Source organism: Macaca nemestrina, chromosome 1 (assembly GCF_043159975.1).
Source record: "Macaca nemestrina isolate mMacNem1 chromosome 1, mMacNem.hap1, whole genome shotgun sequence".
Taxonomy (NCBI): Eukaryota; Metazoa; Chordata; class Mammalia; order Primates; family Cercopithecidae; genus Macaca; species Macaca nemestrina.
The window spans coordinates 28,829,240-28,849,970 of NC_092125.1; the positions used below are offsets into that span (position 1 = coordinate 28,829,240).

At 37.8% G+C, this 20,731-nt stretch overlaps 1 protein-coding gene across 4 annotated transcripts in view; it reads left to right on the forward strand.

Annotated features, from left to right (window-relative positions):
* LOC105484396 (maestro heat like repeat family member 9) overlaps nucleotides 1-20,731 on the forward strand; it is a 131,756-nt gene that overhangs the window by 28,559 nt on the left and 82,466 nt on the right. For all 4 annotated transcript variants that reach the window (XR_011611043.1, XM_071075536.1, XM_024793643.2 and 1 more), the window contains exons 7-9: nucleotides 821-925; nucleotides 7,388-7,523; nucleotides 19,173-19,288. Coding sequence is in view for 3 of the 4 variants with exons in the window: in XM_071075536.1 (XP_070931637.1) it covers nucleotides 821-925; nucleotides 7,388-7,523; nucleotides 19,173-19,288 (357 nt within the window). In the remaining variant the exon portion in view is untranslated. The remainder of the gene's footprint in view (nucleotides 1-820; nucleotides 926-7,387; nucleotides 7,524-19,172; nucleotides 19,289-20,731) is intronic.

The window sequence follows — 20,731 nt, forward strand, 5'->3', positions numbered from 1 at the left end:
ACCTACCTTGCCTAAAATCTTCCCTGATTCTCGAAAAGGGCTGAAACTTCACTCCTGAAAAGGCCAAGGCAGAGGCTGACCTCTCTGAGATTTAGAAACTCTTTCACCTTAGGAAATAGACTTCAAACATTTTTCACAATGGGAGCAAGAGCAGGTGAAGAGGTTTGGCCAACCATTGACATAAATATAGTAGACCCTGACAGATTGCCTTAAAGAAAACTATTAATGGTGGTTAGTATATGAGGCATATGCAGTATTCTTCCCTTCTCAAGAGAAGAATTAATCCCTCTGAGGATTAAGAACAGCTAGAAGGTGCAGCTAAGACAGATTTGAATCAAAATTTGCAAGAACTTTCTAACAAACCTGCCTCCAGTAATGTACTCTCTAACCATAAGCCAGAATATTTGAGTGGTGAATTGGCAGAGGAATTCTGGAATGTCTTTTAAATCTGAAATGCAGCTTGTCATTTAAAAATAAAAGAGAGAATACATACGTTGAAAGAAAAAGAGGAGGCAAAGCAGCTGATAATCATATCGTAGCCTCGTGCTGAACTATTCATGGTGCTAACAAAGTGACTATTATAGTGGATATTAGTAAATACTTGTTGAATAGAATAAAATAAAACCCAGAAACAGTTTCTATAGTAGATGAAGTAGTATACTAGGTGCTTATTGTCTGGGTTTTTGAGATAAATGTAGGTTAAGTGTGAAATAACCAGGAGACTGTAGGAATGCCTGAATTGGTGACGTTGGAGAATAGAGGAAAGGTTCTTGGAAAATGGAAATTGCATGGTTCAAGGATGACTTTGTGTTTCCAACAGGAAATGCTCGTGTGGATGAGTAAAGATAGCTCGTATCTGCAAGAGAGAATCATGGTGATCATCAACAAGGTGTTAAGATTTACAGTCAGGAAAGTTAGAAAATATGTAAGTCACAGAGTATAACAATGCCACCTGATTCTGAAGACTGCATTTCTATAGTGCTGCTTTCCGTGTCTTGGGTCCTAACAGTACTTGACAGGTCCTTGGTATTATTGTACTGGTAGGTTGGTTGGGATATCAGAAAAGGGGTCAATATCCTACATGACTTTTTGTCAATCAGAACAGTTTCTCAAACAATTGGTTAAGATGCATCATGCTTTATGCAAAGAACATGAAGGTGTTAAAACCAGATTCTTGCTGACTCTGAAATTTCCTCTGTAGACCACAATTTGTAATTTTTAAAATTCTTCCAACCTTACCTGTCTTCTTATGTATTACTTCCTAAAATAATTTGAAAGCTGTTATTTATTTATTTATTTTAAATTTATACAAGTAATCCTCAAGTTCTTTCATTGTGAAACATGCTAGAGGTAGAGCATAAGTCTCCCTTTACTATCCTCTCCACACCAACCCTGTCCTTAGCCATGTCAGCATAATGTGTGTCCTACCAAACCACTTTCAATGTGCATACCCACATATAAAACACACACTGAAATACATAGCTTTATTACTTATTGTTTCTTTACTAAAGTTGTATTTACATATGGTTCTACAATTTGCTTTTTTCACTGAAACAATACATCCTACAGATATTTTCATGTCAACATATGTAGATTCATTTTATTATTTTAAATACAGTTTATAGCCCATAGTTTTAACATATTATGATCCATTTAGCTATTTTTCAGTTGATGGACATTAAAGTATCATTTAATTTTTTCTGCTTCAAACAATACAAAATGGGCATCTTTGTGCAAGTACATGAGTGTGTACCTGGAAAGGCTTAGAAAGGTGATGGTCAGATAAAGAAATATGATAGGTTAAAGTTTAGTAACACAAAATTGTCCACCAATTTGCATTCTTATAAATATTAAACTGCCCATTTCCCCACACCTTCACAAATACTGGGATATAATCAGACTTTAATTTTTGCATTTCAGATGGAGAACAAATAGGTATGTCATAATCACCAATATTTACTGAGTTTGTCTATACTTTGAATGCCATCATGGCCTGCCTTCTAAAAAACGTCATACTACCTATGAATATTTCTCTTTTGTGGATACTGTATATTCAGCCTCTGTTTCCCAACCCATCCTTTACAGCGATTTTTAAACATACTCTGCTAATTACTTATCTGATTGCTGGAGTCACTTCAGGAGGAGATAAAAGTAAAGAGGGTGAGAAACACGCATTCATGATGTTATCTTTATTCATTTTCTACTGCTTGTACAAGCAGTCCCCAGATTTATTGAGATGAAGAATCTAGATGAGCTTTGTAATACATTTGAATTTTTACTATTGTGTTTAAACTCAGCTTTGGAACATAATACAATTTACTTAGACGGGGGATACAGTCCAGGATGTTCTTTGTATCATGCTGATTCCCTATTTCAGTGCCCAAAAAAAGAGAGTGAGTGGCTTATTTCAATCTTCTGATTCTCTGACCTGGGAAGGCAGCCTTTCTCTAATTTCTAAAATAGCTTGAGTTATACATCGGGTGTCCAGAAGGTTCACCACTGAAAATTTTGCAAGTGAAGCTTGACAGTAAGTGTATCTCACCACTCAAGACTGTTTTCTGCGCAGTTCCTAAAATGTGTTATATACTCAGCAAGTATTTGATGACAATTGTTTGACTAGAGCCTAGTCACATGTTTCTCTCTTCATTTGATATATTCTAGTGAATTCCACTCAAGTAGCAGATAGACATTTTGGAGTTTCATCTTCTGTCACCTCTTTCCATTACTGTAGTAGAATTCATTCTCCTTTGCATACATCCCATCCTTCAACTGCAAAGGAATAAATATGTAAATTCACATGTGAAGCGGAAGGTTCTCATAAATTGTTAGTTGAGAGTTTCTAGCTATAACTCAGATTTGTTTGAGAAAACCGATGGAGTAACCTATTACTCTGTTCTGCAATGTTCACTAAGTGCCACCAGGTGGAAGTACTTCAGCATTTTCCTGGACATTGAAACTAGAGCTAGAATCAACCAGCTCATCACTATCAGGGAAGCATAAAACTTCACTAAGTTTGCTTTCTCTTTAAAATAATGTCTTGTAAAGATGATTAAGCCAGTGAAATTAATTGGGGAGGCAAATATACAAAACAAAAAAATCAAAACACATTGTTGATAAATTAAAATCTGAGATTCCCACAGCCCCGGTCTGTGCATATCTGTATCTGACACATTGTAGATCATCAATGAATATTTGTTCTACCCTTCTCTAAGTGCATCCACCTCATTTGTTGTCTGGTACTGTTCCTACATTGGATAGACTTTTTTCTTCGTAATAACCCTAGCCTAGGTCCTCCAGAGTGTCAGAGATTCTTGTCCTATTGAACAATTCTATCATTTTTATCTTGTCATAAACATTTTTAAAGTGATGATTTGTCTCACATGACCCATGTGCCCATCAGGATAGAGAAACTCCTACACTCAAAGCACATGTTCCTTCAATTAAATGATTCAACTTTCAACAGGCAAAGAAATGTGAGTTAAGCATGTCAGCTTATAGCACTGAGATGTTTTTTCCCTAGCTTTGTCCCTTTGGTACATCAGCATTTAAAAATGGATGGTGGATTTCCAGCTAAATCTAACAAATTGTCCACATGTATATATCTCTTTCTTCTCCAGAGTCCCCACAAAATGATGGTAATAAAATATTTTAAAAGTATAAATACACAGCAACAAAGAGAATTAATGAAGTGTTTTCAATGGGCTAGTCATGCCAACAAATTTCTGGAAGACAGATTAGTTAGAAGATAAAACCTGGCAGGGGAACTGAGTGGTGGGAGACCATGAGCATAGGATAGGGGTTAGCTGAAAGAAAAGCAGTTTTCCCTGTAGAACCCTAGAGGGTGAGTTATGAAAGGCCAAATAATGATAAGGGGTGGGAGTCAAGGCAGGCTGGAAACATATGCATTAATTCAAAGTATTAATGAAAGCATGTACAGAAGAACCTATGTTGTCCCGCATTCCTCTTGACACACATTGGCAGACAGAAGTTGAGAATTTTTCTTTTGCAAAAACCATTGTTAAGTTCCCTGAGAAAAGAGTCTTGCATTCTATCTAGATATACTACAGCATGACTCTAGCCCCCCTCCTAGCTGCTCTAAAACAAAGTACAACAGGTGGCAACCCTTGCTCACACACAAAACCCCATCAACAGGCATTACATCCTTAAATATTAAGCAGCAACCACACTTTGTGAAATTTGGGGAAACTCTGCAAATAAAAGAGACAGACAAAGGTAAATAAAGAAAAAAATACTATTAACGATAGAGAGACAGCTGGGCTTTGTGGCTTATGCCTATAATCCCAGTGCTTTGAGAGCCTGAGATGGGAGGACCTCTTGAGCCCAGGAGTTCTAGGCTGCAGTGAGCTATGATCACACCACTGCAGTCCAGCCTGAGTGACAGAGTGAGACCTCATCTCCAAAAAAATTAAAAATAAAAATAATTTAAAAAATAAAATAAAGAGATAATGCAGGGTACAGATGAGAAAGACATAGGTACATGCCAAAAGGAAATATAACTAAAGTGAGCTTAGCCTATACATTGAGTAATTTTACCTAGTCATGGTGAGACCATATTATTGATTTTTAACTTTTAGAATTAATCTATAAACCCAGCACAGAAAAACTTAAATGAGTTACTGAACACAATGTAAATGCTACGAGCTCAAAAGTGCAAAAATTAAAGTGCAGAGAATAGTTTAGTGGTTCTCCAACAAGTTAAACATAGAATTGCCATTTGACACAGAAATATTAGGTATATACCTAAAAGAATTTAACAGTTGTTCAAACAAAAACTTTTACAAAGTGTTCATTGCAGCAAAATTCACAATAGCTGAAAAGGGCAATCTAAATGTCCATCAACAGGCAAATGAACAAGTAAAATGTAACATACTCATATGGCATATTATTCACTCATAAAAAGGTATAAAGTTGTATACATGCTACAACATGCATAAACCTTGAAAACATTACACTAAGTGAAAGAAGCCAGGCACAAAAGGCTACATTCTGGATGATTCTACTTATGTTCCTATTCTGTTATTACGTTTTATCCTGTTATATTCCTATTCTGTTTTTCTGTTCTATGAAACAAGAAATAAAAGTATTAATATAGTAGTAAAACACAAAAGTAGAAGAATTAAAAATAATATACTATGATGAGTAATGTTCTCTATTGAGAGAATTGTGGGGAAGTGGAAGAATGGAATTGAGATAGACAATGTCTCAAACTGATGTTAGAAGTGAAGATGCATTGTTTATAGAAACAAGGATGACTTCCAGAAGAAGCAGCTGAAAACCACGGAAGTGGTTGCTTCTGGAACCTAGCACTTAAAACTATCATTATTGTTAAGATAAGCGACTGGAGAGGCCAGATCTACAAAGAAAGGGCACAGTTAAAAGGGCCAGAAAACTAAGCAGGAATACTTAGGTTTAGGAGTGAATACCGAGAAGCTACTTTTCTCCATTTTTTAAATATTTGCTTCTTTTTAGTACTTGGGTAGATTTTCTATAAAGCCAGGATATATCATATTGAAAGCTCTCAAAGTCTTGTCTTAGAGGAGGGGTAGCTGTGGTTGTCACACTTCTGAATGGCTGTGCAGGATATACATCAGTGTGCTCCATGATCCACGCTGCCTTACTCCTCTCTCGGCCTACCTTGGGTCATGTCCCACTCCCTAAACATGCCTTTTTAGTTGGTGACAGTAAGTGGAAATGCAATCTAGGCATGACCACACATACTCTGCTAGAGGCATCCACCTAACATATACAGTTAGATAGATCCTAACTGGCAAACAGAAGAGAAGGAAACCACGAGGAGTTTCATTTACAAAAACATCCACTAAGAACTACACATTTAACAAGTTCCTGAGCAGGGATAATCAGGGAGGACATTTGAGGCAAAACCTGTAATATAAGATGACTGTGAGGCCAGTCCCCTGTAAGTGGTGCTCAGCTTCAGTGAGTTAAGCTGTGAGAAGTACTACTCTTCTCTCATGCCCTGTAGAGAGAGAAAACTTGCTCCTTTTTCTCATGCCCATACACAACGATGGTTTTTAAGATCTTGCCATCGAGTGGGGGAAAAAAAACCTTGGAATATAAACCCAAAGAAAAGGACTTCCAGGGAAAGAGAGCATTTCTCCCTAGGGCCTAGAGCAGAGGCAGCTGCTACTGTCTGCTCCCAGACTCTCCAAAGCCACAGAGCTCCTAAAAGGGGAAGGACCAGGCCAGTCTTTGTATGGGTGGAAAAGAATACAAGCAGAATATCCACGGAAAAAAAGATATTTATAATCTCTGTTCTCCTACTGAGACCTTCACTCCCCACATCACAATTCAATTATGGCCTTGGCCCGTGACCCAGATGACCCAGGCCACTTCATATTTCTTCCTTAGGAATTTCTGTGTGTGTGTGAGAGAGAGAGAGACAGAGTGGGCAGGAAGTGGTGAGGTAAGTCACGTAAAGGGCAGGGAAAATGGGGCATGAAAAAGGTCAACAGAAGCAGAAGCAGGCCTTGCGATCCCTCAGGAGTTTACCATCAACAATTGCTCCAATCATCAAAGCCTCTACCTAGGAAAAGTAATCACTTGTCTTGGGGGCAAGAACTATCTGCAAGCCATGCTGCTAGTTCGCCAAATCTACATTTAATCAGAGCCCTTCTTTGTTTTAAAAAAAGGCACACACAATTGGTAAAGGGCACCCATAATTTCATAAAAGCAAATGCCTTCTCTATCTTCCCTCTTTTCTATCTCTACTCTCTTCTCTATGTGGATATTCTCTAGCCAAACAGGTCCATTAAGATGAAAATCTAAATATTTGACTAGTCGAAGTGTTGAAGAAGTTGTAGAAGGAAATACAGAAATATTTTGGTAGTAGCTTTGACATCAAAAGCAAATGCTCTGCATTTTAAAAAATTTCCCTGGGAGGAATCAGAACAACTTCAAGAGGAAAAGTAGCATACCTCCTCAGTGACTTATAGTGTTTCATATGTGGAAAAGGAAACACTAAACGTTTTGGAAATACACATCCCACCTTACTTTTCCACATCCTGGGAATTTGCTACCCGCAAATGGCTACCCACTTCATGGCACAGAAACTAACATTAGTTGAGTCACCATTATTTCCAAGTACTTTGTTAGGATTTTTTCTTCTTGTCATCAGTGTTACCCCTTACTCTCCACAATAACTGTTACAAAGTGGAATTTATTATCTTCATTTCACAGATGAGGAAATTGAGAGTCAGTAACGGGGCCAGGATTTGATTACAGATATTGTAAACTCTGAAGCTTATCTTAGAATCCTAGTCTGATTTATAACAGGATCAGATGCATGCAGACATTTTCATGTTGGCTATGCATAGCAAATGAATGTTCTCCTTTGTTTCTCCATTAGACAAGTGTTGATGCTCCATGTTTGGGTCTCCTAGCAGCAGAGCTGTCTCTTTTGTGTTCCCATGAAGATCCCTCGATTGTACAACAAGCGTCATTGGGAATGTGTCACCTCCTCTACATTGCACAGTGTCAGAATGGTAAGAATGGTTCACTATCTTTTCTCAGGGTTACTAAGAATATATCCCTCGTTATGCAATTTATGGGTCCTGGGAAGGCTCTATGTCTGTTAATTTCTAAATCCTGTCCCAAGAGTCATAGCTATACTTTCTAAAATGTATCTTTGAATCTTTTTCACATTGTCAAGAAATTCTGGTAATAGTGTGGTTGGTTCTTCAAGATTTATAAAGTACTGTTCTTAGATTACTTGAGTATTAATGGTGGGGAGAGGAATGCTGGGTAGAACCAGGAAGGACGGAGAAGGAGAGAGTTTACCAATGGGACTTTAAAAATGAGGTATTTTTTCTATCTAATTGAGCATCTGATAGACTACTCAGAAGATTCTTGCTTCAATGGTGGAGAAAAATCAGCCTAGGATTAAAATAAATGTTGCTATGACTTGTCTAACAAAACATAAAAGCAAGACCTGAAAGTATTAAACTATTTCCAAGTAATTTAATTGCATTTTAGAACAAAGCTTAAAAATACTTGTATATTTGTAAGAGGTGGAGCCTCTGTCTATGGAGCCTATGCCTCTGCTTCTGTCCAGGATATAATAACAGAGAACAGATTTACTCCATTTACCCTCCTATAATAAGCAACCTTAATATATGTATAGTTTTTGGCCAGGCGCAGTGGCTCACGCCTGTAATCCCAGCACTTTGGGAGGCCAAGGCGGGTGGATCACAAAGTCAGGAGATTGAGACTATTGGCTAAAACGGTGAAACCCCGTCTCTACTAAAAAATACAAAAAAATTAGCCGGGCATGGTGGCAGGTGCCTGTAGTCCCAGCTACTCAGGAGGCTGAGGTAGGAGAATGACATGAATCCGGGAGGCGGAGCTTGCAGTGAGCCAAGATCACACCACTGCACTCCAGCTTGGGTGACAGAGCGGTGACAGAGCGGAACTCCATCTCAAAAAATATATATGTGTGTGTGTGTGTGTGTGTGTGTGTGTGTGTATACATATATATGTGTGTGTGTGTGTGTTTATATATATGTGTATATATATGTATATATATGTGTGTGTGTATATATATGTATATATATGTATTATATATATGTGTGTATATATATATACACACACACACATATAGTTTTCAATTCATTGAACATTAAATAACAAAGGATAATGACTCTTGAAAGATGAGAAGATAAGAACAAATGAGGTGGGGTTTGTAATTGCCTAAGCTTACCACCTAGAGTACATTTCTAGGAGCCAACACAAAAAGAGATAAGCCAGTGGTCTCATCAAGTTAAAAAGAAATGGGAGTCCAGATAGGTCAATATCTAGAGTTGAAAGGCCAGGGTACCAGAACAGGGTACATGAGTACATGCACACACATACACACACACACACGCACAAACCCACAAACTCGAGATCTTCAGAGATCTAAAGAGAGCCCCCTTTAAGTATTTAGCTGAGTACTAATGAGAATATGCATGTGAGTAAACTGCCTGAGTTCGAAGGGTGGGAAACAACAAAAATGATTACAGAAAAAGATCCAGTGCTCAACAAAGGCTGGTGATAATACCTATGCCTGTAAGCCAGAATTTAAAAGCTTATAATTCACAAGTACTGAGGTAGAGTACTCAGATGGGTTTTGTCTCATTAGGAGAAAAAAATCATCCCCAGACCAAACTGTTTTAGTGCTACCTAAAAAGGCCTAAAAACAAGATCTAAAAGTATCACTATCTCCAAATAATTTAATTATTTACCAAAACAAAGCTGAAGAATACCCCTAGAAATAAAAAAATTCCTGCACTCAACAAGTTAAAATGAACATGTCTGAAGTCCAATTAAAAAAAAAAAATTATTAGGCCGGACATGGTGGCTCACGCCTGTAATCCTAGCACTTTTAGAGGCTGAGGCGGGCAGATCACCTGAGGTCAGGAGTTCATGATCAGCCTGGCTAAAATGGTGAAATCCCATCTCTACTAAAAATACAAAATTAGCTGGACGTGGTGGTATGTGCCTATAATCCCAGCTACTCAGGCTGAGACAGGAGAATTGCTTGAACCTGTGAGGCGGAGGTTGCAGTGAGCCAGGATCACGCCACTGCACTCCAGCCTGGGCAATAGAGAAAAGGCACGAATGATAGAATGAGTAGAGTGTGACATTAAAAGAATTATTATAACTATATTCCACTTATTTAAGATAAAAACATCTTAAGTAGAGACATAGAAAAACTCCTAAAAGACCTATATTGAACCTCTGGAGATAAAAATGACAGTATCTGAGAAGAAAAATTCTCTGGCATGGATTAACAACATTGCAGAAGAAAAGATTCATGAGCTTGCAGACATAGTAATTATCAAAATTTAAACAGAGAAATAAACAACTGAGACAAATAGAGCATCAATGAACTATGAGGCATGTCTAATTTGAGTCTCTGAAGAGCTTAATACATATCTTATTTGAGTCTCTGAAAGTGAGAAAGTCAGGACAGAAAAACAAATTAAAGAATAATGACTGAAAAATTTTCGAGTGTAATAAAAGCTATAAACTCACACACCAAAAAACATGGCAGAGAACAGGAAATGTGAAGAAAAGAACATCAAGGCACATCATAATTAAATTGCTTACAAGTGATAAAGAAAAAAATCTTAAAAGGAGCCAAAGAGGAGAAAGGACATTATATATAGAGAAACAAAGGTAAGGGTGACAGCAGATTTCTCATCAGAAATGACACAAGTTATAGGCAATGAAGCCAACATAAAAAAATACAGAAAAGAAGAAAAAAAGTGTCAATCTAGAATCCTTAAATGAGTAGAAATATATTTCAAAAAAATAAAATAAAGACATTTTAGATATACAAGAGTTGCTAGAATTAATTACCATCAGATCTTTAACTGCAAGAAATGTTAAAGAAAATTCTTTTAGAAAAGGAAATTATACCAGATGAAAATCTAGATCTACAAAAAGGAATGAAGAGCACTGGAAAACTTCAACAATATAGATAAGTATTCATTTCTCTCTCTTATTTAAATCTCTTTAAATGATAGCCAGCTCTTTAAAGCAAAAATAATAACAAAAGTAAAATGTATAAAAACAATAACACAAAAACTTAAAGGGGAAAATGTATAAATGTGTTTTAAAATTTTTCTCCTATGCACAAAGCTATAAAATAACACTTGAAAGTAAACTGTAATAAGTTAAGGATGTATCATCTAAACCCTAAAGCCACCACTAAGATAACATAGCAAAAAGTTATATATAATGAGCCAAAATGGAGCTAAAATGGAATCATGGAAAATAATTTAAAATGAAGCAAAAAGAATAGGGAAAAAAATAAGAAAAAATAGTAAACAAATAATCAAAAAAATTTTTTAACCCAATCATAATAAATGTAAATGTTCTAAATATCCGAAGTAAAGAGACAGAGATTGTCAGACTGAATAAAAAGCAAGCCTCAACTATATGCTGCCTACAAGAAACTCACTTTAAATATAAAACACACATGAATTAAATGTTAAATGTTAGAAAATGATGTTAACAATAATAAAAAGAAAATTAGAGTGGCTACATTATATTGCTATAAAAAGATATATTTTAGAGATAAGAATGCCTCCAAGGAAAAAAAAAAAGTCATTTCATAATGATAAAGGGATCAATTAATTAGGGGGACATAATAATTTTTTTGAATAGATTTAGGAGGTACAAATGCTGATTTGTTGCTTGGATATATTGACTAGTAAGCATCACCTAAATAGTGTACATTTTACCCATTAGGTCCTTTCTCATCCCTCACCCCACCTTTCATCTTCCTACCTTTGTGAGTCTCTGATGCCTATTAATATGCTCTGTATGCCCATGCGTACACATTATGTAGTGAGAACCTGTGGTATCTGACTTTCTGTTTTGAGTTATTTCACTTAAGATTGTGACCTTTTTTGCCTCAATGATCTGTCTAATACTGTCAGCAGGATATTGAAGACTCCATTATTGTGTGGGATGTTGAAATCTCTCACTATTATTGTGTGGGAGTCTAAGTTTCTTTGACGATCTCTAAGAACTTGCTGTATGAATCTGGGTGCTCCTGTCTTGGGTGCATATTTATTTAGGATGGTTAGGTCTTCCCATTGAATTGAATCCTTTACCATTTATGTAAATGCCCTTTTTGTCTTTTTTGATCTTTGCTGGCTTAAAGTCTGTTTTGCCTGAGATTAGGATTGCAACCCCAGCCTTTTTCTGTTTTCCATTTGCTTGGTAGTGTTTCTCCATTTCTTTATTTTGAGGCTATAAGTGTCATTACATGTGACATGGGTCTCTTGAAGACAGCATACCATTGCATCTTTGTTCTTTATTAAGCTTGCCACTCTGTGCCTTTTAATTGGAGCATTTAGCCCATTTACCTTCAAGGTTAGTGTTATTTATGGATTTGATCCTGTCATGATGTTAGCTGATTAATTATGCAGACTTGTTCATGTGATTGCTTTATGTATTACTGGTCTGTGTACTTCAGTGTGTTTTTGCTGTGACTAGTACTGGTCTTTCCTTTCCATATTTAGTGTTCTTTTCAAGAGCTCTTATCAGGCAGATCAGTGGTAATGAATTTCTTTGGCATTTGCTTGTCTAAAAAGGGTCTTATTTCTCCTTCGCTTAGGAAGTTTAGCTGAGCCAGATATGAAATTCTTGGTTGGAATTTTTTTTTTTTTTTTTTTTTTTTAAGAATGTTGAGGCCAGGCATGGTGGCTTATAAATCCCAGCACTTTGGGAAGCTGAGGTTGGTGGATCAATTGAGGTCAGGAGTTTGAGAACAGCCTGGCCAACATGGTCAAACCTCGTCTCTACTAAAAATACAAAAATTAGTCAGGCATGGTGGTGTATGCCTGTAATCCCAGCTACTCAGGAAGCTGAGGCATATTAAAAAATGATAACATTTTTTTCTTTTTTCATTTTGACCTTGGAGAATCTGACGATTATGTGTTTTGGGGATGTATAATTGTGCAGGGATTGTCTGTATTTCCTGAATTTGACTGTTGACCTCTCTAGCAAAGTTGGAGAAGTTTTCATGGATGAAATCCTGAAATGTTTTCCAAGTTGTTTGCTTTCTCCCCATCTACAGCAGGGATGCCAATAACATATAGAATTGTCCTCTTTATATAATCTTGTATTTCCTGGAGGTTTTGTTCTTTACTTTACATTCTATTTTCTTTTTTTTTTTTTTTTTTTCTGACTACCTTAATTCTGAGAGCCAGGCTTCAAGTTTCATGATATTTTTCCTCAGCTTGGTCTGTTCTGCTGTTAATACTCGCATTTGCATTGTGAAATTCTTATAGTGTGTTTTTCAGCTCTATCGGGCCAGTTAGGTTTTTTCAATCTGGTTCTTTCATCTGTCAGCTCCTGTATCATTTTATTGTGAGTCTTAGTTTCCTTGGATTGGGTTTTGCTATTCTGAATCTCAGTAATCTTCATCCCTAGCCATATTCTGAATTATATTTCTGTCATTTCCATCAATCCAACCTGGTTAAGAACACTTGTTGGAGAACTATTTCAGTCATCTGGAGGACATAAAACACTCTAGCTATTTGAGTTACTGGTTCTTTCTCAGCTCTGCATGAGGGTATTCCTTTAACTGCAGTGGAGATTGAGTATAGTCAGCAGACTTCTTTTTGGGATGTCTTCACAGGGCTGAGCTTTGTGCAGGGTCTGTATTTGTATCTGACTTCTCATCTTTGGTTTCATGGTAGGGTATGTTAGTGAAATATTTTGGTGTTGAGGTTTTAGGGTGTGATCTGGTCAATGGCACTTAGGCACAGTGGTCAGTTGGTAGACTCTTGCTCAGTTGTGGCTCCCCTATATTTCCTTACAGTAGCAGCTATGCTCCTTCTCAGTACCCTGAAACCATGGGCTCCTTTCCCACTTGAGTGTTGGCTATAGATCATGGCTTGGCACTTCCGGGATGCCTATCACAACTCTGGGGTGATTTCAAGGTTTATATTTCCTCCCTAACTTGGAGGCAGCAGAGAAAGGAACCTCGGCAGTGATTTTGGCCAACAGTCTTTTGCTTGACTTCTGGAGACTCCACACCAGAGAGATGCAGGTCAGTAATTGCTTAGTGTAATCAACCCAGGATTGAAGGTCTGTGCTGTGGGCCCAAGCTAGGAGTTCCCGGCCTGGTGATAAGCAGGGAGCATCAAGTAGAACCCTTGGGAGACAGACTGGTCCCCTCTCTTTGGGTTGATTGTAGCTTGCTGGAGGTGCAGATTAGGTACTTACAGTCTTTGCTCCTTCTTTAGTCCAAGGGTAGCAGGGGTAGTACCACTGCAGAGGCAGTGGTAGAGGAGTTTTCAGTTGCTCCCATGAGCTCTACTTCCAAGAAACACGGAGCTGCTGTTACTGAGATTGTTCAGCCAGTAGGGTAGGACAGCTAAATTGCTGGTATGAGCTTGGGGTTGTGCTTGTTGGAGAGCAGGGGTTCAAGGACTCTCCAGGTGGAAAGATTGGTCTCCTCTTCCTATGGTGACTGTGGTGTGCTATAAGCTCTGGTGTAGCCCTCAGGCTCATTTCTTCCCCAAATTGAGGGCAGCAGGGATAGAACTCTGCTGTGGCAATGGCAGAGGGGTTGTCAAATACCTCTGGGAGCCTTTCCCCAGGGAGACTCCAGGCCACTTACCAATGGTCATGTTCAGCCATGGTTGTGGGTGACCATTCTGCAGTTATGAGCCAGGGGCCCTGCCTGGTGAGGAGTGGGGGTTGGGTATTTCCAGGGAATAAGGGTTAGACTCCTTTTCCTCTTGTGGCTGGAGTGTGTTGGAGGTGCCCGCATAGTGATTAGGCCCTTTGTTCCTTCCCCCAGCCCAAGGGCTGTTAGGGGAGTACCACGGCAATTGCAGTGGTGGAGGTGTTGTGGGTTGACTCTGGGATTTTCTACTCAGAGAGATGCTGGGCTGCCTCTGATTGAAGGGTCAGATGGGGGCAGGGTGGTTGTGCTGGAGTCCAAGGTCAAGAGACCGTGTCCAGTGAGGAGAAGGACTGAGACCTGGGTGGAAAATAGCCCAGCCACTTTTTCATGTCGGGAATGCTCTGTGCTGGGAATTCAGACCAGTCTTTGGTCCCCACAGACTCTCAAGAGCCTGGAGACAGTAAGGGTTATAAGACAGCAAAGATGGCAACTCACCCTCCCAGGGAGCTCTGTCCCAGAGAGTTGCAGAGATGCTACTGGCTCAATAGTGCTGGTGAGGGATTGCTGGAGATCCAAGCCAGGAGAACCTATTCAGTGAAAGCTTAAATGATTGTTAGCATTTTGTAGCAATAAAATGTTTTTAAGTAAGATATGTATGTTTTTAGACATAATGCTATTGCATACTTACTAGAATATAGCATAGTGTAAACATACATTCTATAGGCATTGGGAAACCAACAAAATTAATGTGGCTTACTTTATTGTGATAATCACTTTATTGCAATGATCTGAAACCAAACCTGTAGTATCTTTTGAGGTATGTCTGCACGTAATGGTAAAATACTGAATGATTTCCCTGAAACATCAGAAACAAGACAAGGATGTGTATTATCACTACTTCTATTCTATTCAACATTGTGCAGAATAGAATTGAGAGTCCAGAAATAAATCCATATATATAGTCAGCTGATTTTTTATGAAGTTTCAAAGGCAATTTAAAGGAGTGAGCACAAACTTTTCAATAAATTGTGTTTGGAAAAAATGAATATGTATAGGCAGAAAAACAACTTTGATCCATACTTCATATATATTCAAAAATTAATCCAAAGTGAGTAATAGAACTAAATGTAAAATCTACAACTATAAAACTCAAAGAAATTTGGGGGCCTTGGATTAGCTAAAGATTTCTTAGATACAATAATCAAAGTATAAATGAAAATAAATGATAAATTAGGTATTTCTGCTCTTTGAAAGATACTGTTAATAGTTAAGCCACAGACTGGGAGAAAATATTTGCAAACTACATATCTGATAAAAGACCCATATTCAAAGTTCATAAAGGACACTCAAAACTCTGTAAGAGGAAGAGAGGAAGTTGTCTCTGCTTACAGATTACATGATTTTATATTTAGAAAACCCCATCATCTCAGTCCACAAACTTCTTGAACTGATAAGCAACTTTAGCAAAGTTTCAGAATACAAAATCAATGTGCAGAAATCACAAGCATTCCTTTACACCAACAATAGGCAAGCAAAGAGCCAAATCATGAATGGACTCCCATTTACAATTGCTACAAAGAGAATAAAATACCTAGGAATACAGCTAACAAGGGATGTGATCTCTTCAAGGAGAACTGCAAACCACTGCTCAAGGAAATAAGAGAGGACACAAACAAATGGAAAAACATTCCATCCTTATGGATAGAAAGAATCAATATTGTGAAAATGGCCATACTGCCTAAAGTAATTTATAGATTCAATGCTATTCCTATCAAACTACCATTTACATTCTTCACATGATTAAAAAAAATATTTTAAATTTCATATGGAATCAAAAAAGGCCCCGTACAGCCAAGACAATCCTAAGCAAAAAGAAGAAAGCTGAAGGCATCATGCTACCTGACTTCAAACTATACTACAAGGCTACAGTAACCAAAACAACATGGCACTGGTACCAAAACAGACATATAGACAAATGGAGCATAACAGAGACCTCAGAAATAACACCTCACATCCACAACTATTTGATCTTTGACAAACCTGACAAAAACAAGTAATGGGGAAAGAATTCCCTATTTAATAAATGGTGCTTGAAAAACTGGCTAGCCATATGCAGAAACTGAAACTGGACCCCTGCCTTACACCTTATACAAAAATTAACTCAAAATGGATTAAGATTTAAATGTAAAACTCAAAACCATGAAAATCCTAGAAGAAAACCTAGGCAATACCATTCAGGACATAAGCATGGGAAAAGACTTCATGAATAAAACACCAAAAGGAATTGCAAGAAAAGCCCAAATTGACAAATGGGATCTAATTCAACTGAAGAGCTTCTGCACAGCAAAAGAAACTACTGTCAGAGTGAACAGGCAACCTACAGAATGGGAGAAAATGTTTGCAATTTATCCATCTGATAGAGGTCTAATATGCAGAATTTACAGGGAACTTAAACAAATTTACAAGAAAAAAAAAAAAAAAAAAACAACCCCATCAAAAAGTGGGCAAAGGATATGAGCGGAGACTTCTCAAAAGAAGACATTTACACAGCTAACAGACATATGAAGAAAACCTCAACATCACTGATCATCAGATAAATGCAAATTAAAACCACAATGAGATAACATCTCATGCCAGTCAGAATGGTGATTATTCAAAAGTCAGGAAACAATAGATGCTGGAGAGGATGTGGAGCAATAGGGACGCTTTTACACTGTTGGTGGGAATGTAAATTAATTCAACCATTGTGGAAAACAGTATGGCAATTCCTCAAGGTTCTAGAGCCGGAATACCATTTGACCAGCAATCCCACTACTGGGTATATACCCAAAGGAATATAAATCATTCTACTATAAAGACATGTGCACACATATGTTTACTGCAGCACTGTTTACAATGACAAAGACATGGAACCAACCCAAATGCCTATCCATGATAGACTGGACAAAGAAAATGTGGTGCATATATACACTGGAGTAGTATGCAGGCATAAAAAGGAATGAGATCATGTCCTTTGCAGGGAGATGGATGAAGCCGGAAGCCATCATCTTCAGCAAACTAGCACAGGAACAGAAAATGAAATACTGTGTGTTCTCACTCTTAAGTGGGAGTTGAGCATTGAGAACACATGGACACAGAGAGGGGAACAACACACACCAGGGCCTGTTGGGGGTGGGGGGGTGGGGGGTGAGGGCAAGGAACTTAGAAGGTGGGTCAATAGGTGCAGCAAACCACCATGGCACACGTGTACCTATGTAACAAACCTGCACGTACTGCACATGTATCCACCCCCCTTTTTTTAGAAGAAATAAAAAAAAAAAACTCTCTAAGAAAAAAGACAACCAAATTAAAAAATAAAAATGGATTTAAATAGCCATTTTACCAAAGAAGAACACATAGCAAAGAAGCAAATCAAATAACGTTCTATATATACTTATTAAAGAAATGTAAATTAAAACTATAATGAGATGCCACTACACACCCATTAGAATTTCTAAAACTGAAAAGACTGATTCTACCATGTGTTATTAAGGATGTATAGTCACTTGAGCTCACATACATTGTGGGCAAACTGTAAAATAGTATAACAACTTTGGAAAATAATTAGGCACTATCCTAAAAAGATAAACATATAGCTATCATATGATTCAGTCATTCCACAACTTTATATTTACCTGAGAAAAATGAAAGTAGTTGTTCATACAAACACTTAATGGTACATGAATGTTCATAACACCATTATTTGTAATAGCCTCAAACCAGAAACAACCTAGATGTCCATTAACAGGCAAATAGATAAAGAGATTTGGGTATGTACATATAATAGAATAGTATTATTCACTGTAAAAAGGAACAAACTATTAATATGTACAAAAACATGGATGAATCTCAGTAGTTTTGCTGAGTGAAAGAAGCCAACCCCCCTCCACCCCCAAAAATGAGTACATACTGTATGATCCACTTATATAAAATTAGAAAGTACCAACTTGACAGAGAGCAGATGACAGGAAGTGGATCAGTGGTTGACTTGGAGTCAGAGGATGGGTACAGGGAGTAAGTGTGAGGGGTTACAAAAGGGCATGAGGAAACTTTTGGAGGCAATAGATATGTTCATTTTTTCCCTGTGGTTTATTATTATTGAGTTTATAGATACACAAAAACTTACCAAGTTGTTCACCTTAGATATGTTATATGGGCTGGGCATGGTTGCTCACACCTGTAATCCCAGCAATTTGGGAGGCCTGGGCGGGCAGATTACTTGAGCCCAGGAGTTGGAGACCAGCCTGGGCAACATAGTGTGACCCTATCTCTACAAAATATGTGTATTTTTAATTAGCTGGGCACTGTGGCATGTGCCTGCAATCCCAGTTACTGGGAAGGCTGAGGTGAGAAGATCACTTGAGCTCAGGAGGTCAAGGCTCCAGTGAACCCTGTTTTTACCACTGGACTTCAACCTGGGTGACAGAGCAAGATCCTGGCTCAAAAAAGACAAAAATCAAAAACAAAATCAGTAAATAAATGTCAATTATATCTCTATAGAGCTATTTAAAAACAAACAAAATCATTTAAAGCTCACCTTCTCCGGAACTGAAATTTTCTGCACCTAAAGTTTTTCCTGAGTACTTCTGGATTCTCTGGTCTACCACTCAGCTCATTTCAGATGCCTCCGAGTCTACTCTCCCTGCCAATAGACCCTCCAGCTTAGCATTAGCTTTTCCAGCACACTGAACCATGCATTTGATGGTCTATATGTATTTGTTATCTTGTCAGGCTATTATTAAAAGTATTTGTCCTTCATTCATATGTCACATGGACTCTCTTAAACACTTTATGAATTCTGTGTGAGTGCCATAATATTTTATGAGACTAAACTATGAGCAGAGAGTTAAATATTCAGAAAACGTCAGATCTCCTGAACTGGGCAGGAAAAGAAAATTGGAAATAGTAATGTCATCAAACAAACCAGTGATCAAATAACCTTAAACCATTTTTCTTAACACAGCGGATATTAGAACAAATAAGCCTACAAACGATAAAAGTTACAGCCTCCAGTTTCCTTCTTCTGATGTAGAATTTCTACCCAAGGAGTTTCGACAAGACAAAAGCAAAATTGCTCGGGTAATTTAGCCCCCACTTTTGCCAAGGGCTTTTGTTTATATGTATTATTACTCTTAGTAGCAATTTATTTGAACAAAGTTTATGTTGTTAGTAGTTTTTCATTTTTTTAAAACTCAGTGCGGTAAAATGTAAATGATTATAGACCATTTGGTTTTCTGATTTTCATCTCTATTAATAATTATGCCAATTATTCCCAAATATAGTAATTTGTATTACTTAATCCTTATAGAAAGCAAATGAGGTTTTCCTAGTTACACTTCTTTTTGTTTGGCCAACAAATAGTTCACTAAAAATGGAGAACTTCTGATTATTTAGAAAAATTAACAAAGCAGTTAACAGACTTTCCAATACTATCATAATTTGCTCTGCAAACATAATGACACTGTGATTTTGATTTGTTTAAAAGTGTTATTAAATGAGAAATAAAAATTTTAAAAGCCTACATGATAAATCTCAGTACCAAGTAAGTTGTGTTTACACTGTCTCAACCCTTGGGAGAACCGTGAGGCTCTATAGCTATATATGCTCCCTCACCTTATTCAAACTACATAGGTTTAGCCATAGGCTCCAGAAGTTGCACAGCACTGGGGCCCAGGCTGGGCTTTCCAGCACCTTCCAGATAGTTTTAGTTATAGGCTCCAGAAGTTGCACAGCACTGGGGCCCAGGCTGGGCTTTCCAGCACCTTCCATCCACACGCATTGAGCCAGTGGCTCAGCAAAACTTTTGGGGAAGCCCTTTAGGCCAGCTCATCTCTTGGGGTAGGAGGATCTAGGGGTTCCTCTTAAAACTATATGTATAAAGCAGTGTCTTCTTCCATGGCTGAGATGGGTGGAATTGTGGGAGGCTGAGGATACGCAGAAGCAATACATCTAACATGATATGGTCAAAAATACTGCATAGATGTCTTAAATATGTAGAAGCCCTATGGTACATCTTTCCAAAACCAAAAGTTATGCTTTCCCACCTCCTCTCAAAATTTTCAAGCCTGGTTGACCATGTTCATTTACATAAAGAAACCAGGCATCTGTTTAAGTTTACTAGCAAGTCTTCCCTCATTCTTCCATCCTCCACTTAAGTATCCTGGAATTGAAATCCTGAGTACCATGACTAGGCTAGTGAACCTAGGACCAGCAGTCTGTTGGGGTCTCTTCTAAGCTGTTCATGAAACTTATCATCACAGCCTCTAGGTTGGTGTCCTTGCTCATCGGAGTTTAATATCCATCGGATGTAAAAATCCTTGGGCTTGGGGGAGGTGCCCTGGGTCCCTGTGTTTATGACCTGTTATTAATTTCCCAATTGTGAGACCAAAGCAAGTCCAGCACTACATGCAGGAGCAGTAGCTGGAAAACCTGGAACTGGGACTTCCAGTAGTAGATGGAATAGGTAAATTGAGAGAATACAAGATTGTAGAAACAAGACCAAGAGGACCATAGCCAAAGACA